General features: G+C 69.0%; 3 protein-coding genes across 9 annotated transcripts; 1 reads left to right on the top strand and 2 right to left on the bottom strand.

Annotated features, from left to right (window-relative positions):
• Positions 1-3,784: 3,784 nt before the first annotated feature.
• APC2 (APC regulator of WNT signaling pathway 2) lies at positions 3,785-13,643 on the top strand. Its single transcript, XM_041416803.1, has 14 exons — positions 3,785-3,925; positions 4,022-4,112; positions 4,186-4,354; positions 4,429-4,537; positions 4,614-4,727; positions 4,955-5,032; positions 6,113-6,193; positions 6,275-6,656; positions 6,742-6,837; positions 6,933-7,072; positions 7,313-7,390; positions 7,474-7,590; positions 7,729-7,943; positions 8,255-13,643. Exons 1-14 carry the CDS (start codon positions 3,785-3,787, stop codon positions 13,641-13,643), a joined length of 7,200 nt encoding a protein of 2,399 aa, XP_041272737.1.
• Positions 13,644-14,169: 526 nt separating this feature from the next.
• On the bottom strand, positions 14,170-16,691 carry LOC121341461 (granzyme M-like). Its single transcript, XM_041414956.1, has 5 exons — positions 16,399-16,691; positions 16,164-16,308; positions 15,536-15,796; positions 15,180-15,395; positions 14,170-14,302 (listed from the first exon to the last, which is right to left on the bottom strand). The coding sequence occupies exons 1-4, from the start codon at positions 16,689-16,691 to the stop codon at positions 15,207-15,209; spliced, it is 888 nt and encodes a 295-aa protein (XP_041270890.1). The 3' UTR covers positions 14,170-14,302; positions 15,180-15,206.
• A 1,034-nt stretch (positions 16,692-17,725) lies between these two features.
• Positions 17,726-18,729, bottom strand: CUNH19orf25 (chromosome unknown C19orf25 homolog). 7 transcript variants are annotated; one of them, XM_041416223.1, is made up of 3 exons: positions 18,664-18,729; positions 17,979-18,155; positions 17,726-17,907 (listed from the first exon to the last, which is right to left on the bottom strand). In XM_041416223.1, the coding sequence occupies exons 2-3, from the start codon at positions 18,124-18,126 to the stop codon at positions 17,726-17,728; spliced, it is 330 nt and encodes a 109-aa protein (XP_041272157.1). In that variant the 5' UTR covers positions 18,127-18,155; positions 18,664-18,729. The 7 variants fall into 7 exon arrangements, with proteins under 7 accessions (XP_041272157.1, XP_041272148.1, XP_041272167.1 ...); XM_041416214.1 differs by having other exon boundaries at positions 18,632-18,725; XM_041416233.1 differs by having other exon boundaries at positions 18,676-18,717.
• Positions 18,730-18,809: the final 80 nt, after the last annotated feature.

The raw sequence follows: 18,809 nt of genomic DNA, 5'->3' as shown, positions 1-18,809 counted from the left end.
CCGGGGGTCCCGGCGGCTCCGGCCGCTGCAGCCGCCGGGGATGGGGAAAAGCGGGAGGGGCTGCGCGGCGGGGCCGGGGGGGATTGGGGTGCGGTGTCGGCTTGCGGGGGGTTGGATGCGCCCGGGGGGGCTCGATCTGCGCCCCCTCCCCGCGGCGGGGATGCCCCCGGCCCTGGCTGCGCTGCGTCCTGCGGCGGGCGCGGCTCCGTCCCGCGGGACCGGGGGGATCGGGGGGATATTGGGGGACAGGAGGGTTCAGGGCAGATCAGGGGGTTCAGGGGGAATCGGGAGGGTCGGGCAGCGTTTACCCCCCGCATCCTGCAGGAACAAAGGCCGGACAATGCCGGGGCTCGGCAGGGAGTCCGCGGGAGGGGGGGAAGAGGGCGCAGCATCCCCCGTCCCCATTCTCACCTTCACCCCCATCCCATCTCCATCCCCATTCCCATCCCATCCCCATCTTGCGGGCAAGGCGGGGGGGTCGTTCCTGGGGTGACAGCTGCTCCCCCCGCCTCGATGCGAGCTCGGCTCCCTGCAGACCCCCCCCCTCCCGATGCTCCCCCGGCACGGCTGGGCCAGGCACTGCGGCTGAGCCCCGGACTTGGAGCCCCAAAACCTCACCCAAGCCAGCCCCCCAAACCCTCCCCACAAACCCACAGCCCAAATCCGCCTCCCAAACCGGTCCCTCAAAATCCTTGGCCTCTAAACCAGCACATCAACCCCACCCAAAGGGCACCCCAAGGGTCCCCCCAAGGGTCCCAGAGCCGTGTCCCCAAGCAGGGGTGTCCCCAGTCACCCTGGATGGCGGGGGGGAGGTGGCTGCACGTTCCACCCCGCTGGCTCCTGGGGTGTGGGGTGGATAAGGGGGGCCCTGCATTGTGAGGGGGCTGTGCTGGGCGTGTTGAGGACCCCAGTGCTCGCCCCACCAGGGCCCCACATCCATCCCCAGGCCACGATGTCCCTGTGTGTGTGTGCAGGTGCTGTGTGAGGAGAGGGTGATGGATCCCAAATCCCCGTGTCCTGCGTGGGCCCCCACATGTGTGCAGGGTCGAGCTGGGGCGGGCCTGTGCTCCCCGGGGGGGGTTTGCTGTGGTCGGGGGTCCCCGGGGCCGGGTCGATCAGGCCGGGCTGGTGACAACACGCTGTTTGTTTAATGTCCCCGGGGGCTGCAGGAGCCGCAGCCGGGGCTCAGCTGTGCCTTTGGCGACGTGGCCGCACTCATGGCTGCAGTGCCTGTCCCCCGCCTCACCCGCAGAGCTGCTGCCAGGCTGGAGTGAGCGAGGGGTGCAGGGAGCTTGGGGTACCCCCAGGGCTCCCCAGGCCCTGCCCTGCCCTGCCCAGGCCAAGGTGGCTCTGCCCAAGGTGGCATCACATGTGGTGGGCAGTGGCTGGTGGGCAAAGCACTGCAGTGATGAAGAGAGGATGGTGGGGTGGTGGGCAGTGGGCACTGTGGGCAGTGGGATGGGCAGTGGGCACTGTGGGCAGTGGGATGGGCAGTGGGCACTGTGGGCAGTGGGATGGGCAGTGGGCACCCTGGGCAGCGTGGAGGACAGCAGGGTGTGCTGGGCAGTGCAGCTGCTGCTTCATCTGCAGCAGCATCTGCCCTGCGAGGAAATTGCTGGATGGATCCAGGCCCCACCAGCGGCCTCGGCCAATCCTGGGGTGCCCTCAGCAGAGAGAGGGAGATTTTGGGGATAGGAGGAGACACACCCAGGACCCTGAGGCACCACATCACCCCAGGGTCCCGTCTGGGATGCAGCCCGTGGGGGGACACAAGGTCCTGTGGGACAGTGACCATCACGGTGCTGGAATGGAGCTGCAGCCCTGGCCCCCCTTTCCCGCAGCCCTGGTCCCCCTTTCCCGCAGCCCTGGCCCCCTTTTCCCGCAGCCCTGGCCCCCCCTTTCCCGCAGTCCTGGCCCCCCTTTCCCGCTGTCTCGCCGCTCCGTGGATGCAGGTGCGGCCCCAGCCCCTCCCCGCAGGCTGCAGATCCCGGCGCCGCTGCGGCCGCTGCGCTCGGCCGGCCCTGCCAGGAACCGGGGGGAGCAGAGCTCAGCCCCCCCTCCATCAACCCCCCGAATATCCCAGCCCTGACCCCCCGGGAGGGCAGCCCGAGCAGCCGGGTTCTTACAGGGTGGGGGTCTCCCAGGGGAGGGGGCCCTGGCTGAGCAGCTGGGTGGGTACCCACAGGTTTGGGGTGCTGGGGAGGGGGGAACGTGTTCTCCTGGAGGAGTGGAAGCCCCCGGCTCCCATTATCGCTGACAGGGCTGAACACCCCCATCCTCCACGTCTGAGCCCTCAGCAAGGGCCGGGAACCGCCTGTGCTCCCCCATCACGGTCGCCATGGCAACAGCCGGCCGTGCTCATCCCGCATCCCCTACCCCGCATCCCGCATCCATTATCCTGCATCCCGCATCCCTCATCCATCATCCCCCCCTCCCTCCTGTGGCGTCCTCCCTTCCACATCCCGCACCCCTCACCCTGCATCCCACATTCCATATCCTGCACCCATCATCCCCCATCCCTCTCCCTGCATTCCCCATTCCTCCATCCCTCTCCCTGCATTTCCCATTCCCACACCTCTCCCCCTGCATCCCTCCTCCTCCCGAATTCCCTCCTTGTCCATCCTGCACCCCCAATCCCTCATCCCTCATCCCACACCTCCCTCCTTCCTCTGCCCCCCACCCTCTGCCCGAAGTTATTTCTTTTCCGGGGGAAATTTTCGGCAGCTGGGGGGGATTGACACCGTGGGGGTCTTTGTCTCCCCTGGGAATCACGGGCAGATCTGGGTGGGGGGAGGGGGGCACCCCACAGCAGGGCCCATAGGGCAGGATGTGGGGTCCCCCACAGCTGTGGGGTGCAGGAGTGAAGGAGCAGTTTGGGGGGGCCCGGGATGGCTCCTGGGGGTGTGAAGGACACCGATGGGGGGCCCTGGGGGGTCGCTGGGTCCCACCACTGCCGGGTGGGGCCTCTGTGCTGCAAGGGGGTGCTGGGACACCCAAAAGGACTGGCGGAAGCAGAAGGGCCCCAGGGATCCGCCGTGAGCAGATTTGGGGGTGTCAGAGCCGGGGGGGGGGGCGATCGCTGCCGCCCCTGACTCGCTGTGTGGGGGGATGTGGGGTGGGGGCAGCCGAGGGGAGGGGGGAGCCCCCGTCCCCATCGCCCCCCCATTGCCGGCTCCCCCCGCTCACACGTGGTGCTGACGAAGGCTCCGCGGGGCCGTCGGGCTCCCGCTGCCGGCACGACCCTCGGGGGGGGCAGCGAGGGGTCCCCGGCCCCCCCTCCCCGCGTGTGACGGCGTCGTGTGTGCCCCCCCGGGCAGGTGCGAGGGGCGGCGGGCGCTGCGGCAAGAGGAGGTTTGGGGGGGCTGGGGGTGGTTGGGGGGGCACAGGGAGGCTGGGAAGGTTTGGGGGGGTGCACAGGAGGCCGGGGGGGCCGTGGAGGGGCCGGGGCTGCCCCCGGAGCCGGAGGGAGCAGAGCGGGAGAAGGTTGGGAGAGGGAGAAGACAAAAGCGAGACAAAGGGAGCGGAGAGCGGAGCTCTGCGGAGGCTGGAAGCAGGCGGGGGCTGGGGGCGCTGGGGGGCCCCGGACCCCACCCTGAGCCGGAGCCACCCCTCTGGGGGGGGTTTGGGGGCACCGGCTCTTCCAGGGCTCGGGGGGTGCGGGTGGTGGGGTGCCCAGCGCTGTGCCGTGCTCCCAGGCGGGTCCCGGGGGGCTGTGGGGGTGCTGGGGAGCCCCCCGGGTGCTGCCCACCCCCAAACCCCCCCGCAGGCGCTGCAGGAGGTGAAGATGTCCGGCTCCATCGCCTCGTACGACCAGCTGGTGCGGCAGGTGGAGGCGCTGAAGAAGGAGAACAGCCACCTCCGGCGGGAGCTGGAGGACAACTCCAACCACCTCTCCAAGCTGGAAAATGAGACCTCGGACATGAAGGTGGGGACCGGCCCGGCTGGGGGGGCGGCACAGGCCCCGAAATGCGGGGGTTCCATCCACGTCTCCCCATCCTCAATGGCTGCACCCCTGTTTCAGGAGGTCCTGAAGCACCTCCAGGGCAAGCTGGAGCAGGAGGCCCGAGTCATGGTGTCCTCGGGGCAGACCGAGGTGCTGGACCAGCTCAAAGGTGGGTGCCCGGGCAGGGTGGGGAGGGGGAGACCCCGCCAAGCCCACCCTGACACCGCTGTCCCCTTCCCCAGCCCTGCAGATGGACATCACCAGCCTCTACAACCTCAAGTTCGCCCCGGAGGCGACGAGCGGCGGGCGCGGTGCCGAGGAGAGCCCGCCCGCCCCCGGCCCGCACCGGGACGGCCCCGGGGAGCTGGGCAGGGCCACCTTCCGCATGCTGGAGGAGCTGGACCGGGAGAGGTGATGGTCTGGGGGGTAAAAGGGGCTGGGGGGAGCCCGGGGGTTGTGCTGATGGCGTCCTCCCCTCTCGGCAGGTGTTTCCTGCTGGGGGAGATCGAGAAGGAGGAGAAGGAGAAGGTCTGGTACTACGCGCAGCTGCAGAGCCTGGCCACGCGCCTGGACGAGCTGCCCCACGTGGAGACGGTGAGTGGGGGACACCCCCTGTCCCCCCCGAGGCCACGGGGAGCTGCCCCGCTCACGGCACCCCCCGTGCCCGCAGTTCTCCATGCAGATGGATCTGATCCGGCAGCAGCTGCAGTTCGAGGCGCAGCACATCCGCTCGCTGATGGAGGAACGCTTCGGCACGGCTGACGAGATGGTGCAGAGGGCACAGGTCGGGTCCTTCACCCCCAAACTCCTCCTGCTCGGCTTCTGGGGGGCCCCAGACTGATGGGCTCAACTCTGGGTACCCTCACAAGCAGCTCTGGGAGCCCTAGACCAGCTCCTCACACCCTACTCAAGCTCCTCACACCCCGTTCCTTGCACCCCTACACCCCTCCCTCCCATACCTTGTGGTCCTGGGGGGTCCCAGCCCTCTCCAACGCCCTCTGTGCCCCCCAGATCCGGGCATCCCGGCTGGAGCAGATCGACAAGGAGCTGATGGAGGCGCAGGACAAGGCGCAGCAGCCGGAGCCGCAGGTAGCGGGGCCGGGGCGTCCCCGTTCCCTGCGGGGCCATGGAGCCAGGAAGGGTGGAGGAGGGGGCCAGCACGGCCCCCCCGCCGTTGTCCCCGCGCTGTCCCCATCGGCACAGCCAGGGCTTTGTGTGGCTCGGGCACCGTGAAATGGGCAGTTGCCATGGAGACCAGAAGTAGGCCATGGCGGGCGGGCGGCGCGGGGGCTCCCGCGGCATCTGCCGCCGACGGGGACGCCAGGGTGGGCAGCCTGCCATCGTCATCGTCATCGTCATCGCCATGGGCTGCCATCGACATGGTCCCAGTGTCACCCACAGCCTCACCACTGTCACTGTCCCACTGCCACCCACAGCTCCACCGCCATCATCATCATCGTCATGGGCTGCCATCACCAACGCCACGCTGTCACCACCTGCCCCACCATTGCCACGGACCCAGTGTCACCCACAGCCCTGCCACTGTCACCATCACAGGGTGCCATTGACATGGTCCCAATGTCACCCACAGCCTCACCACTGTCATTTTCCCACCGTCACCCACAGCCCTGCCACTGTCACCATCACAGGCTGCCATTGTCCCACTGTCACCCACAGCCCTTCCACTGTCATTGTGCCACTGTCACCCACAGCCCCACCACTGTCATTGTCCCACTGTCCCCCACAGCCTCCCCACTGTCATTTTCCCCCCGTCCCCCACAGCCCTGCCACTGTCACCATCACGGGCTGCCATCGCCACTGTCCCACTGTCACCCACAGCCCCACGCGGCAACACCCATGGCTGCCATCACCCCCAGACACCCCCAGATCCTCTCAGCCCCCGTTTCCAACGCCTCCATCACTCCCCAGGCTCAGCCCCAGCCCCCTCCCCACTGCCCACCCACGCTCTCCCTTCCCTGAGCCCACGCCTGCAGCAGCTCCCCCATCCCAATCATCCCCGATTTAACCTAAAACAACAAAAACACGGCCCTGGCACTGATGAAGCAACGGCTGGGGACGGCAGGGGTGGCAGGAAAGTGGGGAGGGGCTGGGCAGGGGGGTGAGGGCGCTGCAACGCAGCCCCCCACCCACCTGCCCCCTCCTCTGCAGCTCTGTGGGAAGGTCCCAGGCATGGAGGGGGACGGCAGCCTGGACCCCCCGACCCACCCCGAGGAGGGCGGCAACACCAAGGTGAGGGGCAGCAGCCGGAGCCCGGCTGGGCTGGGCCGAGCCCGCGGTGGGGCTGAGCGTGACCCTGTGTGCCCCCCGCAGGTGGAGGTGGTGTTCTGGCTGCTGTCCATGCTGGCCACGCGGGACAAGGAGGACATGTCCCGCACGCTGCTGGCCATGTCCAGCTCGCAGGAGAGCTGCCTGGCCATGCGCAAGTCGGGCTGCCTGCCCCTGCTCATCCAGATCCTGCACGACTCCGACGGGGAGCCGGGGCCCCCCGAGAGCCCCACGGGCGCCAAGGACGCGCGGATGAGAGCCAACGCCGCCCTGCACAACATTGTCTTCTCCCAGCCCGACGAGGGCCAGGCCAAGAAGGAGATGCGGGTGCTGCACGTGCTGGAGCAGATCCGCTCCTACTCGGAGACCTGCTGGGACTGGCTGCAGATGCAGAGCCGGGACGGGGCACGGGGCCCCGAGGGCGCCGGTACGGGCGGGAGGGAGCCACGCGTGCTGGGAGGGGCTGGGAGCATCGTGTGTGCCACAGGGGACTGACCCTCATCCCCCCGCAGTGCCAGTGCCCATCGAGCCCCAGATCTGCCAGGCCACCTGTGCCATCATGAAGCTGTCCTTCGACGAGGAGTACCGGCGGGCCATGAATGAGCTGGGTGAGCGCGGGGAGGGGGCTCCTTCCCTCTGCACCACACCCAGACGGGGTGCTGGAGGTGGGGGAACGCCAAATGACCCCTGCCCCGTCCCACAGGTGGGCTGCAGGCCGTGGCCGAGCTGCTGCAGGTGGACTACGAGATGCACAAGATGACCAACGACCCCCTGAACCTGGCGCTGCGCCGCTACGCGGGGATGGCCCTCACCAACCTCACCTTCGGAGATGTGGTCAACAAGGTGGGGGGAGGCAGTTTGGGGGGCATCAGCAGGGTCTGGGGGGCATCAGCAGGGTTTGGGGGGCATCAGCAGGGTCTGGGGGGCATCAGCAGGGTTTGGGAGGCATCAGCAGGGTCTGAGGAACATCAGCAGGGTGTGAGGGAGATCAGCAGGGTCTGAGGAACATCAGCAGGGTGTGGGGGAGTTCAGCAGGGTCTAGGGATTGCAGTGTCACCCTCACCACCCTTGTCCTCCCCACAGGCCACGCTGTGCTCCCGCAGGGGCTGCATGGAGGCCATCGTGGCTCAGCTGGGCTCCGACAGCGAGGAGCTGCACCAGGTGGGTGCTGGTGGGGCTCCCTGGGGTGGGGGACAGGTAGGGGGACAGTCCCTGTGCCCGTTCACCCCGCTCTGCCTCTCCAGGTGGTCTCCAGCATCCTGAGGAACCTCTCCTGGCGCGCTGACATCAACAGCAAGAAGGTGCTGCGGGAGGTGGGCAGCGTCACCGGGCTGATGCGCTGTGCCCTGCACGCCGGCAAGGTGAGCCTGGGGTGGGTGACAGAGGGCACAGTGACCAGAAAGACCTGGCAGAGCTGTGTGTCCCCCTGGGGTGGGTGACAGCAGGCACAGGGTGACAGGATAGGGCTGACAGGAGTTGTGTGTCCCCTCCCGGGGTAGGAGTCGACACTGAAGAGCGTCCTGAGCGCGCTGTGGAACCTCTCGGCGCACAGCACGGAGAACAAGGCGGCCATCTGCGGGGTGGAGGGGGCCCTGGGCTTCCTGGTCAGCACCCTCACCTACAAGTGCCAGAGCAACTCCCTGGCCATCATCGAGAGCGGCGGTGGCATCCTCAGGAACGTCTCCAGCCTCGTTGCCACACGGGAGGATTACAGGTGAGGGGCACTGCGGGGTGGGGCCGCACCTGAGGGCACCACGGACCTAGGGATGGCATTGGGGGATGCTGCAGCTGGGAGTAGGATGGGAAGAGAGGATCCCAGGCTCTATGGACCCCTGGATGGCACCAAGGGATGATATGGCTGCAGGTACAAGGGGGATGGAGATGGGGGACCCTGGGCACCAGTGGTGGTGCTGGGGGGTGCTGTGGGATTGGAGGGCACTGCAGACCCCAGCAACAGCACTGGAATGGGGCAGGGAGTGGATCCAGGACCACCCTGATGGCCGGGGGGTCCCCTCTGTCCCGCAGGCAGGTGCTCCGGGACCACAACTGCCTGCAGACGCTGCTGCAGCACCTGCGCTCGCACAGCCTGACCATCGTCAGCAACGCCTGCGGCACCCTCTGGAACCTGTCAGCCCGCAGCCCCCGCGACCAGGAGCTGCTGTGGGACCTGGGGGCGGTCAGCATGCTCCGCAACCTCATCCACTCCAAGCACAAGATGATCGCCATGGGCAGCGCGGCCGCGCTGCGCAACCTCCTCACCAACCGGCCCCCCAAGTACAAGGACGCGGCCGTGGTGTCGCCGGGCTCCTGCATGCCCTCGCTCTACATGCGCAAGCAGAAGGCGCTGGAGGCCGAGCTGGACGCCAAACACCTGGCTGAGACCTTCGACACCATGGAGAAGCAGAGCCTGAAGGGCCAGAGCGCCAAGAAGCCGACGCGGCACATGGAGAGCCTGGTGAAGGACTACGCCTCCGACTCCGGCTGCTTCGACGACGACGAGGTGCCCAACATCTCCACCGGCGTGGAGACGGCCAGCGCCTCCGTCCTCTCCATGTTCCTCAACTCCTCCTTCCTGCAGGGCCAGGCGCTGCCGCGGGCGCTGGCACAGCGGCGCTGCCCGGAGCCGGAGAAGGACGGCAGCGGGAAGGCGGCCGAGCCCAAGAAGCCGCCGCTGCCGGAGGACGACGTCTCGCTGGCCGCCGAGAAGTTGGCCAACAAGATCTCCAGCACGGTGGCCAAGATCGACAAGCTGGTGGAGGACATCTCCACCATGCACAACTCCTCGGACGACAGCTTCAGCCTCAGCTCCGAGGACCACTGCCTGGACTGGCAGTACGGCCCCGAGGACGGGCACGAGGCGCGCGCCCAGTCCTGCTCGCCGTGCCGGCTGTCGGACGCCGGCGGCTTCGCCAAGCGGGAGAGCCTGAGCCGGGCACACACCCTGCTGCGGCTGAAGATGGCCTACACCAGCCTGTCCACCGACAGCCTCAACAGCAGCAGCACCAGCGACGGCTACTGCACCAAGGAGCACATGAAGCCCTGCCCCAGGGCCGCCTTCCTGGACTACCGGGATGAGCTGCAGCGCTACCAGAAGAGGCCCAGCAGGCTCGACCTCAAGAGCATCCTGGGCAAACCGGAGCGGGCCGAGCCGCCCGCAAGGGAGCCGGCTGAGCCAGACAAACCCGAGCAGCGGGAGCTGCCCGAACGGGCCAAGAAGATGGTGACTTTCCCCAGCCCCAAGGTGCCGGAGAAGGAGACGGAGTGGAAGAAGGAGGTGGGCACCAAGGCCCCCACCGACCCCCATGTTCGCACCATCAAGCTCTCTCCATCCTACCAGCACATCCCCATGCTTGAGACCCTGGCCAAGAGCAGCACGGCTGCTGGCCACCAGCCTTCCCTCCTGGGCAGGAAGCAAGCCTGGCTCCCCCCAGCACTGCTGCAGGCGGCCGAGCCCCTGAGCAAGATCCCGGAGAAGCTGCCGGCCCAGCCACCGGCCTCGGCGGAGCAGGAGTCGGTGCAGAAGTACTCGGTGGAGGACACCCCAATCTGCTTCTCCCGGTGCAGCTCCCTGTCGTCCCTGTCCTCGGCAGACAATGTGCTGGATGGGCAGAGCCACAGCGAGAACGACCTGGATAGCGACTCCTCCCTGGAGATCCTGGAGATGGAGGAAGGGGACGCAGAAGGGGAGGATGGCAGGCAGGAGAAGGAGAAGGTGGTGGATCCAGGTCCCACCACGCCGGTGGGGATCTCCCAGCCCATCACCATCCCCTTCCCGAAGCGTGACAAGGTTTTCCTGCGGGAGGCCTCGCCCTCGCGCCAGGAGGACCTGACGCCCTCCAGCTCCTCAGAGAACTACATCCAGGAGACGCCACTGGTGATGAGCCGCTGCAGCTCCGTCAGCTCCCTGGGCAGCTTCGAGAGCCCCTCCATCGCCAGCTCCATCCAGAGCGACCCGTGCAGCGAAATGATCAGCGGCACCATCAGCCCCAGCGAGCTGCCTGACAGCCCCGGGCAGACCATGCCCCCCAGCCGCAGCAAGACCCCGCTCTTCGAGCTGGGCTGCCAGCCGGAGAAGGAGACCAGCCAGTTCAACATCCAGTGGGAGAACAACGTCAAGAAGTTCATGGAGATCACCGACTTCAAGGAACGCTTCCAGCTGCCCCAGGACCTGGACTCCATGGTTTACTTCACGGTGGAGAAACCCAACGAGAACTTCTCGTGCGCCTCCAGCCTGAGCGCCCTGCCCCTCCACGAGCACTACGTGCAGAAGGACGTGGAGCTCAAGCTGATCCCCACCTTCCCGGAGAAGAACAGCCTGAACTTCGCGGCTCACGAGAAGCGCGAGGAGCGGCGGGAGGAGCGGTACCTGGAGGGCCGGCGGAGGGCGGAGCGCCCCGAGCCTCCCGACGACGACGACATCGAGATCCTCAAGGAGTGCATCAGCTCGGCCATGCCCTCCCGCTTCCGCAAGGTCAAGACCTCGCTGCTGTCCGGGCAGGTGCTGCACCCGCAGACCAAGAAGCCGCTGCACGTCCCCGTGTACATGCTGGTGCCGGCCCACACCCACCCCGGCGTCCCCAAGCACCTGCGAGCCACCGCCCGCGACCTCTTCAAGGACGACGACTCCTTCACCGACTCGGCCGACGGGACCCCCGTCAACTTCTCCAGCGCCGCCTCGCTGAGCGACGAGACCCTGCGGTACCCGGCGGGCGAGGAGGCCGAGCACCCCCTGGCCGAGCGGCGCCGCCAGCCCGGCACCATCCCGGCCCGCAGGGCCGCCTCCGGCAGCTCGGCCCCCGCCCGCCTCGGCACCGCCGGGAAGGGCAAAGCGGGCCCGGGCCGCGGGGAGGGGAAGCGGGGCCAGACCCTCCCGAAGGGCGCAGCCAGCCTGGAGCTGGGGGTGGGCCGCGCCAGCGGTGCCCCCGGGAGGAAGGATGAGGCTCTGGAGGACGGGGTGGTGTTCCAGTCGCTGTGCCACACCACGCCGACGGAGGAAGCCGTCTACTGCTTCTACGACCCGGATTTGGACGAGCTGCCCGAGGCGGGCAGGGACGGGTCCGGCAGCAGAGCCCAGCCCGGCCGGGCGCCGCGGAAGGAGCGCTGGGGAGGCTCCGTCCCGCAAAAAGACCCCGAGCCCGGCTCCCGTCCGGCGAAGACGAAGCCTCAAAACAACCTGATCGCCGACGAGACGCCGCCGTGCTACTCCCTGAGCTCCTCCATGAGCTCCCTGAGCGACGCCAACCTCTCCGAGGGCGAGGAGCGGGGCCAGCCCTGCGGCAAAGCCGCCTGGCCGCGGTCAGCCGCAGCGGGGCAGGCGCAGGGGGGCTCGCCCAGCTCCCCCAGCCTCAACTCGGAGGATGATCTGCTGCAGAAGTGCATCGGCTCGGCCATGCCCAAGCGCCGGCGGCCCGCGGCTCGCCGCAGGCCGGTGGAGAGAAAGCAGAAGCCGCCGGGCACCGGAGGGAGGGAGCGGAAAGCCGAGGCCAGGCATCACCCCGAGGAGGAAGCCGGCTCCGACCGGGGCTCCGACCGGGGCTCCGACCTGGACAGCGTGGAGTGGCAAGCCATCCAGGAGGGAGCCAACTCCATCGTCACCTGGCTACACCAGGCTGCCGCCTCCCTGTCCCGGGAGCCTTCCTCCGAGTCCGACTCCATCCTGTCCTTCATGTCGGGGCTCTCGGTGGGCTCCACGCTGCAGCTCTCCCTGGGCAGGCAGGACAAGCAGCGGCCCGGCAGCGCCTCCGGCCGGGACCCAGCGAGGAGGGAGCACAGCAAGGGCCGCCCGGAGCGCAAGGACGCGGCCGGTGCCCGTCCCGCCGCCCGCGCCAGCTCCAGGGCGGAGCGGAGCCCGGCGCCCGCCAAGCCGGTGCCCAACCTGCCCGTGGTCTTCCGCGGCAGGACCGTCATCTACATGCCCAGCCTGGCCAAAGATGCCCCCAGCCCACGGGCCACCCCGAAGAAGACCCCCGGGGCCAAGCCCGAGGCGCCGCCGGCCAAGAACCTCTCGCTGAGCCAGCAGCGCTCGCGGAGCCTGCACCGGCTGGGCAAAGCCCCCGAAACCGGGGAGCTGGCGCTGCCCAAGAGGAGCACGACCCCGCCCGCCCGCATCGGCAAAGGCCCCCCCTCCTCGGGCTCCTCCCGCACCTCCACGCCCTCCCAGCACGCCCCCAAGAAGCTGCCGTCGCCCTCCCAGGTCACCAAGCAGGGCGGCCCGGCCACGGGCAAGGCCAGCGGCTCCTCCTCCCCGCCGGGACCCCCGGGCAGAGCCCCGGCCCCCAAATCCCCGGCTCCCAAGCAGTCCAAGACGCAGAAGTCGCCCGTGCGCATCCCCTTCATGCAGAAGCCCAGCAGGAAGGTGCTGCCGGGCCGGGGGGCCATGCCGGTGCTGGAGGAGCAGGTCGATGGCTCCAAGGCTCGGCCGGGGGGGCCGGGGGGCAGCCGGCTCAACCTGGTGCGAATGTCATCCGCCCGCTCCAGCGGGAGCGACTCGGACCGCTCCGGCTTCCTGCGCCAGCTCACCTTCATCAAGGAATCCTCGAGCCTGCTGCTGCGGCACCGCTCCGACCTGTCCCCGGCGCCGCCGGCCACCTCGCTGCCTCGCCGGGGCTCTCCGCAGCGCAGCCGAGCCGCGCTGCCGGCCGTGTTCCTCTGCTCCTCCCGCTGCGACGAGCTCAAGGCGGCCAAACCGGCGACCCCCGGCCAGCGGCCGCTCATCCCCAGAGCCCAGCCCGGCGGCAAAGCCACGGCCGGGGCCAAACCGCCTCGCCGGACCAGCTCCGAGAGCCCGTCCCGGCTGCCGGTGAAGAGCAGCGTGCCCGCGGCCGAGCCCTTCAAGCGCTACTCGTCCTCGCCCAACATCAGCGTGGCGCGGCGGGCGGCCAGCCCGTCCTCCGTGCGCTCCGAGGCGGCGGCGCGGCGGCGGCAGAACGAGCCGGCTCCCGGGGGGCCGCAGGGAAAGCCGCCGGTGGTGGTGATGAAGGGCACGTGGCGGAGGATCCGCGACGAGGACATCCCGCACATCCTCAAAAGCACGCTGCCCTCCTCCGCGCTGCCGCTGGCGGGCTCCGCCGACGAGGAACCCCCCGGCACCCCCGGCACGCCCAGGAAAACCAGCGACGCCGTGGTGCAGACCGAGGACTTCGCCACCTCCAAGACAAACTCCAGCACCTCTCCCACGCTGGAGACCCGCGAGGGACCCCCGCACCCCCGCGCCACCGGCGACGGCGAAGCCCCCGCGCCCGCCAAGGCCGCCCTGCCCATCTCCTTCGGGCACGAGGCGCCCGCCGGGACCTTCCCCGGCAGCCGGCACGGCTCCCCCAGCAAGGCCGCCCGTGTCACCCCCTTCAACTACGTCCCCAGCCCCATGGCGGTGACGGCGGTGGCCGACAAGGCAGTGGAGAAAATCCAAGCTTGATGATGCCCCAGCGAGGGTCCTGCGACGTCCCCAGCCCCACAGGAGCTGGCCAGGACTGTGTTTGGGACACACGTGGGGATGTGGGACAGCAGGGGACCAGCGAGTCACCCCATCCCGCTGCTGGCCCCGGCTGGGGTCTTGCTGTGCTGAAGCATCATCGTTCCCAGCAGGAAGGACTGGACAGAACTGGGACCGTTCCGGGTTCAGCCCGAGCTGGGGTTGTTCTCATGGACCATCCCCTCCCACTGATGGACGCCCAGGGACGAGCTGAGGTGGGGCTGTGTCCCCGTGTGCCCCCATCCTGCTCACCCAGGGGCTGAGCCAGGGCCTGATCCCACACGCCCGGGAGCTGACACAGCACATGCAGGAAAACCCCACACGCTCCAGCCCGTCTGGCACCAGCTCTGGCTCATTTATTAACAGGGAAGGGATGCAAAGGAGAGGATTTGGAGGGGGAGATGGGGACCAGGACCCCCGTTTGGAGGGCCAGGACCCCCGTTGGAGGTTCCTGATGGCTGAGGGTGACCTGTGCTGGTCGGAGGGGGTGGCAGGAAATGGTGCAGGAGGAGCCGGGCAGGGCTCGTGGGGGTGGCCGGGGTCCCGATGGGCTCATCCCAGGGGCTGCTCACACGGTGCTGTCACCAGGCTGGGGGGCTGCTCTGGGAGGGGACAGGGTGCTGAGCTGGCACCAGGATGCCCAACCCCCAGGAAAGGGTCTGGGGTCCCTCACTTCCACCACAGCCCCCCAGCCTCCCACCCGCAGGGCAGGAGAGCCTCGGCTTGCAGCCAGGATCCCGGTGTGTCCTTGTGGATGTGGACACGAATCCATCCAGGACTGGATTACGCCCACGAGCACGGGGCCTGCCAGCCCCAAAACCCTGGGGACACCCCCACTCCTGCTGCCAGCCATGCCCAGGTGCCAACTTTGGGAAGTGCCTCAGCCCCGGGGATGGGCTGCAGAGGGACCCCCAACCCAGGTGGTCCCAGACCCCTTGGATACCTCCAGTCCTGCACCATCACTCCCTCCTTTGGGTGGGGTGACTTGTGCCCCCCCATCCCAGTGCCACGGGGGGACTGTAGGGACAGACACAGGGCTATGGGGACATGTGCAGGGGACACACCTGGGTGGCTGTGGGGACACAGTGAGGAGCTCTGGGCTGCACTGGGGACACACAGTGGGGCCAGGGAGACACCAGGACCATGGGGATACGCAGGGGGTCCCCAGGGATGGGCACTGGGGTCGTGGGGATGGGCACACCCCGGTGCCCACTGGAGCCCCCCTGCCCTGGCAGTGCCCGGCATGGAGGGACCAGTAGCCGGGACTGAAGAAAAGCAGGAAAATCCCAGGAGCATCACTCCCGAGTGCTGTAACGGAGCGCAGGGGTGGCAGGAGGGCCAGCATCGCCCCCCGGCTACAAGCCACCGCCCTCCTCCTCCTCTGACAATCCCGCCGGGCTCCGCTCGCCGTCACTGTATCTATGTACTAAGGATGTTATTTTACCAGATTCTGGACAGTATTCCCAATTAAAAGCCAACCTGTGTAAATAGGAAGTGGTGTTTGGTCTATCCCGTGTGTTTGGGCTGGCCGGATCCGCAGCCCCTCCGCAGCGTTTTCTGGATCCATTTCTTGTATTTCACGGTCGAGGTGGCCACGGGTGGCTTGAAAGGGTCAGCGGCGTTCTTGCTGTTGAAGGACATCACTCCGGCCACTGCCGGCCGCTTCCCGCACACCAACGGCCCCCCCGAGTCACCCTGGGGGGGGTGACACCGGGGAGTGGACCAGGCGACAGGGACCCCCACCATGGCCGGGAGAACATCTCACCTGCTCAGGGTGAGCATCCCCCCGCAGCCGGGCTCGGCTTTCTGTAGACCTTGGACCCGCAAGCTCTCACCTTGGCGGGGCCCGAGCCGCGGTGCTGCCCGTGGAAGCAGATCATGCCGGGGCCGATTTCACCGCGCCAGAAGCGGCTGTTGTTGCACATCCGCTTGTCCATCACCGTCACGTTCAGCTCCTGCAGGGTGGGCGACAGCCTCCGGCCCTGGCGGTCCACGACCCCCCAGCCCGCCACGCTGCAGCGCGCCCCCGGCGCCGGCTCCCGGCTCGCCAGCGGGATCAGCTGCCGTGTGCTGCTCAGGGTCACCTTCCCGTCCAGCTGCGGGCGGGGGGCGGCGTCAGAACCCCCCCATGGGCAGAGGAGCTGGCAGGGAGCACCCCCACACCGCGGGTGGGGGGGGTCAAAGGGGAGCACCCCAGTGCTGCAGGCGGGGGATTGAGGGGGAGCTCAGGGGGACAAGGGGAGCACCGCCCTTGTGCAGCGCCAATGGGAGCTGGGAGATGACACCCAGGTGTGAAATCTCTTGGGGGTGAGAAGAGGAAATGTCACCCCGCCGCTCGCCCCGGCTGCGAGCGCAGCTGCACCGACCCCGCGCGAACACCCCGCCCTTCCCGGCGGCGCTTCCCGGCACCGCCGCCGCTCCAGCCCCGCTCGGAGCCCTCCCCGCGGCCGGCCCGAGCCCCACCTGGAGCAGGAGCAGGTCGTTCTCCATCGTCCGTCGGTTGTAGCCGGGGTGGGGACAGGCAGCCCGGATGGAGAAGGTCTGCGTGCTCGCCCCGCGCTTCTGCCACTTGTGCAGCCCCACCACCAGCCGCCCCTTGTCCCACGACCTGCCCCGCGCCGGGAGCGGGGTCAGCCCGGTGCCGCGCACCCGGAGCCCCGTCCCCTCCCCGGGCAGGACGCAGCCGCGCCGGACTCACCCCCGAGGCCGGCAGTGCGCGGCCGTCAGCGCCCAGCTCCGCTGCAGCAGCGCTGCCCCGCAGGCGTGAACCCCCCGGAACTGCAGGGACACCATGTAGGGCCGGGAGCGAGGTTTGGCCTCGTGTCCCCCGATGATGGACGGCTGCAGCCAGGTCCTGTCCCCACCAGCTCCTGCCACCGCCCCGGCCAGTGACTCCGAGCCCACGCCGGACCCACCGGCCCGGTGCTCACCCCACGGGAGGGGCGGCAGCAGCAGCAGCAGCAGCGGCCCCAGGCAGCCCCTCGCCCCCATCCCGCCCTCTCCGCGTCTCCCGGTGCAGCCGCCGAGCTGGAGGAGCCCCGGGTGGCGTGTGACAGCGGGGCAGGGCAGCAGCGGGGCAGGGATGCAGCTCAGGGGGGCAGGAAGGGGAAGAAGCACCCACAAGGTCACACCTGTGGGGGTGGGAAACACCCACGGCCCCCCCAGCGCTCGGCTCTGCAGACAGAAATTGACACCCTCAACTCCAAAAATGCGGGTTTGTGACATTTGTGACAGCCCACAGCGCTGGCTGACCCATTCCCACCACCTTTATTAGCAAAACAGGGCAGTTTTTCACACCATGGGGCAGTGCTGGCCCCCGACCCAGCCCCCCTGGTGGTCCCTCAGTTCGTCCCCTCGGGCAGGACCCGCATGGCCCCGCTCCTTGGGCGGGACCTCAGGCTGGCCAGCAGCCGCTGGAAGAAGAACTCGTTCTGGTATTCCAGCGGGACGAGGTGCTGCAGGAACGGGGGCACCTGGGCCCTGCTCACCCCCACGCACACAGGGACCACCCTGGGGCCGCGCTGGTGGACATTGTGGAACAGGTTCCACTGCGACACGCGCTGGCACCACCGGTCACCCAGGGACTTGGCCGAGAGGAGCAGGATGGCCACCCGGCTGGCCTCGATGACCTCCACGGCCGAAAGGATGACGGATGTCCCCGCCACTTGGTCCTGGTGCTCGGTGAAGCCCCGAAACCCCTCGTCCCTCAGGCGCTCCGCGATGCGGGAGGCGACGTGGTCATCCTCGGGGAAGTACCAGAGGGAAAAGTCGTAGGGAGCAGAGGACGTGCCACCCACGGGGGACATGGCAGCCGGTTCAGGGGCAGAAGGAGGGGTGCAAGCTTTTGTCCCAGCAGCAGGAAAGTGCCACCGTGCCGGCCTGGCGGGTCCCGGTGTTTCCTGGGAAAAAGTCACTGGGGTGGCACAGCCGGGGCTGTCCTGGCAAATCCGGATCCTCCCGATGCAAACGGCTTTGGGAAGGTGAAACCACGGCGCGGCGTGTCCCGAGGCGCCCAGCACGGTCCCTCAGAACGCTTTCTGCCTCATCTCGGCGATGCCGCGCTCCAGCGCCTCCCCGACCCTCTGCAGCTCCCGGCGCCGCTCCCGCAGCCGCTCCCGGGACTGCTGCAGCCCTGCGTTCATCCCCACGTAGGAGCGGACCTGCCGGTAGAGCCGCTCCCGCTCCTCGGCCGCGGGCTCGGGGCAGCCTGGCGGGCAGAGCCGGGGCTCAGCGGGGCCGGGGGGTCCCCGCGTCCCCCCTTCCCCAGCGAGGGCTCACCTGGAGCGGGGCCGTGGTCCTGGGGGGGCTCGGCGGGCAGGACGAACACGGGGTCGGAGGGGAGCGTGCCCTGCACGTCGGCCAGGATCTGCTCCGCGCTGGGGGGCTCAGGGCGGGTGGGCAGCACCCGCTTGGCCTTGGAGCTCATCCCGGGGCGGGGGGTTCATGTGGGAGGGGCTGCGGAGGGCGGAGGTGAGGGCGCTGCGCTGCCCCCACCCCGGACGGACAGACAGACAAGCACACACAGACACCTCCCCTCCCTGTTTCTATCCCCCCAAGACGGACAGACCCCCCATGGACAGACAGACGGACCCCCCCCCCCGCAGCAGGCAGAGCCCCCCTCACTGTGCCCCCGGAAGGACAAACAGAACACGCCCCCACCTTCCCCTCCGGACAGACAGACAGACAGACAGACACCTGCCTGCCTGCCTCCCAAACAGACACACAGATCCCCTGTGCTGCCCACTCCCCGAGACAGACCGACTCCCCCACCCCGCCCTTTGAACGGACAGACAGACGGACAGCCCCCTCCCTGCCCCCCCCCCCGCCGCTGGACGGACAGACAGACAGACAGAGCCCCACCCCCGCACAGATAAACCGGCCCCCTCCGACCCCGGACAGACAGAGCGCCGTGAGCCCCCCACAGGACAGACCGACCCCCCGGACCGCAGACGGACCAACAGACCGACACACCGACCCCCCTATCCCGGCCGCACTTCCTCCACGCCCCGGATACGTCATCGAGACGGCCCCGCCCCTTTCCAAGAGGCTCCGCCCCCAGCTGCTCTTAAAGGCGCCGCGCGGGGTCGCGGAACACGCGGGACGGGAGCG

The sequence above is a fragment of the Onychostruthus taczanowskii genome, unplaced genomic scaffold, assembly GCF_017590055.1.
Source record: "Onychostruthus taczanowskii isolate IOZ18803 unplaced genomic scaffold, ASM1759005v1 scaffold106, whole genome shotgun sequence".
In the NCBI taxonomy this organism is placed as follows: domain Eukaryota; kingdom Metazoa; phylum Chordata; class Aves; order Passeriformes; family Passeridae; genus Onychostruthus; species Onychostruthus taczanowskii.
This window is presented reverse-complemented; position numbering and strand designations above follow the sequence as displayed.

Excerpts from the sequence above, each read along its gene's own strand:
- APC2 (XM_041416803.1), top strand. The coding sequence starts at position 3,785 with ATGTCCGGCTCCATCGCCTCGTACGACCAGCTGGTGCGGCAGGTGGAG. Across the intron at positions 4,113-4,185 it reads GGTGCTGGACCAGCTCAAAG|CCCTGCAGATGGACATCACC; the intron begins GTGGGTGCCCGG and ends CCCCTTCCCCAG. Across the intron at positions 4,538-4,613 it reads AGCTGCCCCACGTGGAGACG|TTCTCCATGCAGATGGATCT; the intron begins GTGAGTGGGGGA and ends CCGTGCCCGCAG.
- LOC121341461 (XM_041414956.1), bottom strand. The coding sequence starts at position 16,691 with ATGGGGGCGAGGGGCTGCCTGGGGCCGCTGCTGCTGCTGCTGCTGCCG. Across the intron at positions 16,309-16,398 it reads GCGCACTGCCGGCCTCGGGG|GTCGTGGGACAAGGGGCGGC; the intron begins GTGAGTCCGGCG and ends GGCGCGGGGCAG. Across the intron at positions 15,396-15,535 it reads GCGGCTCGGGCCCCGCCAAG|GGTGACTCGGGGGGGCCGTT; the intron begins GTGAGAGCTTGC and ends CACCCCCCCCAG.
- CUNH19orf25 (XM_041416223.1), bottom strand. The coding sequence starts at position 18,126 with ATGAGCTCCAAGGCCAAGCGGGTGCTGCCCACCCGCCCTGAGCCCCCC. Across the intron at positions 17,908-17,978 it reads GGACCACGGCCCCGCTCCAG|GCTGCCCCGAGCCCGCGGCC; the intron begins GTGAGCCCTCGC and ends TCTGCCCGCCAG.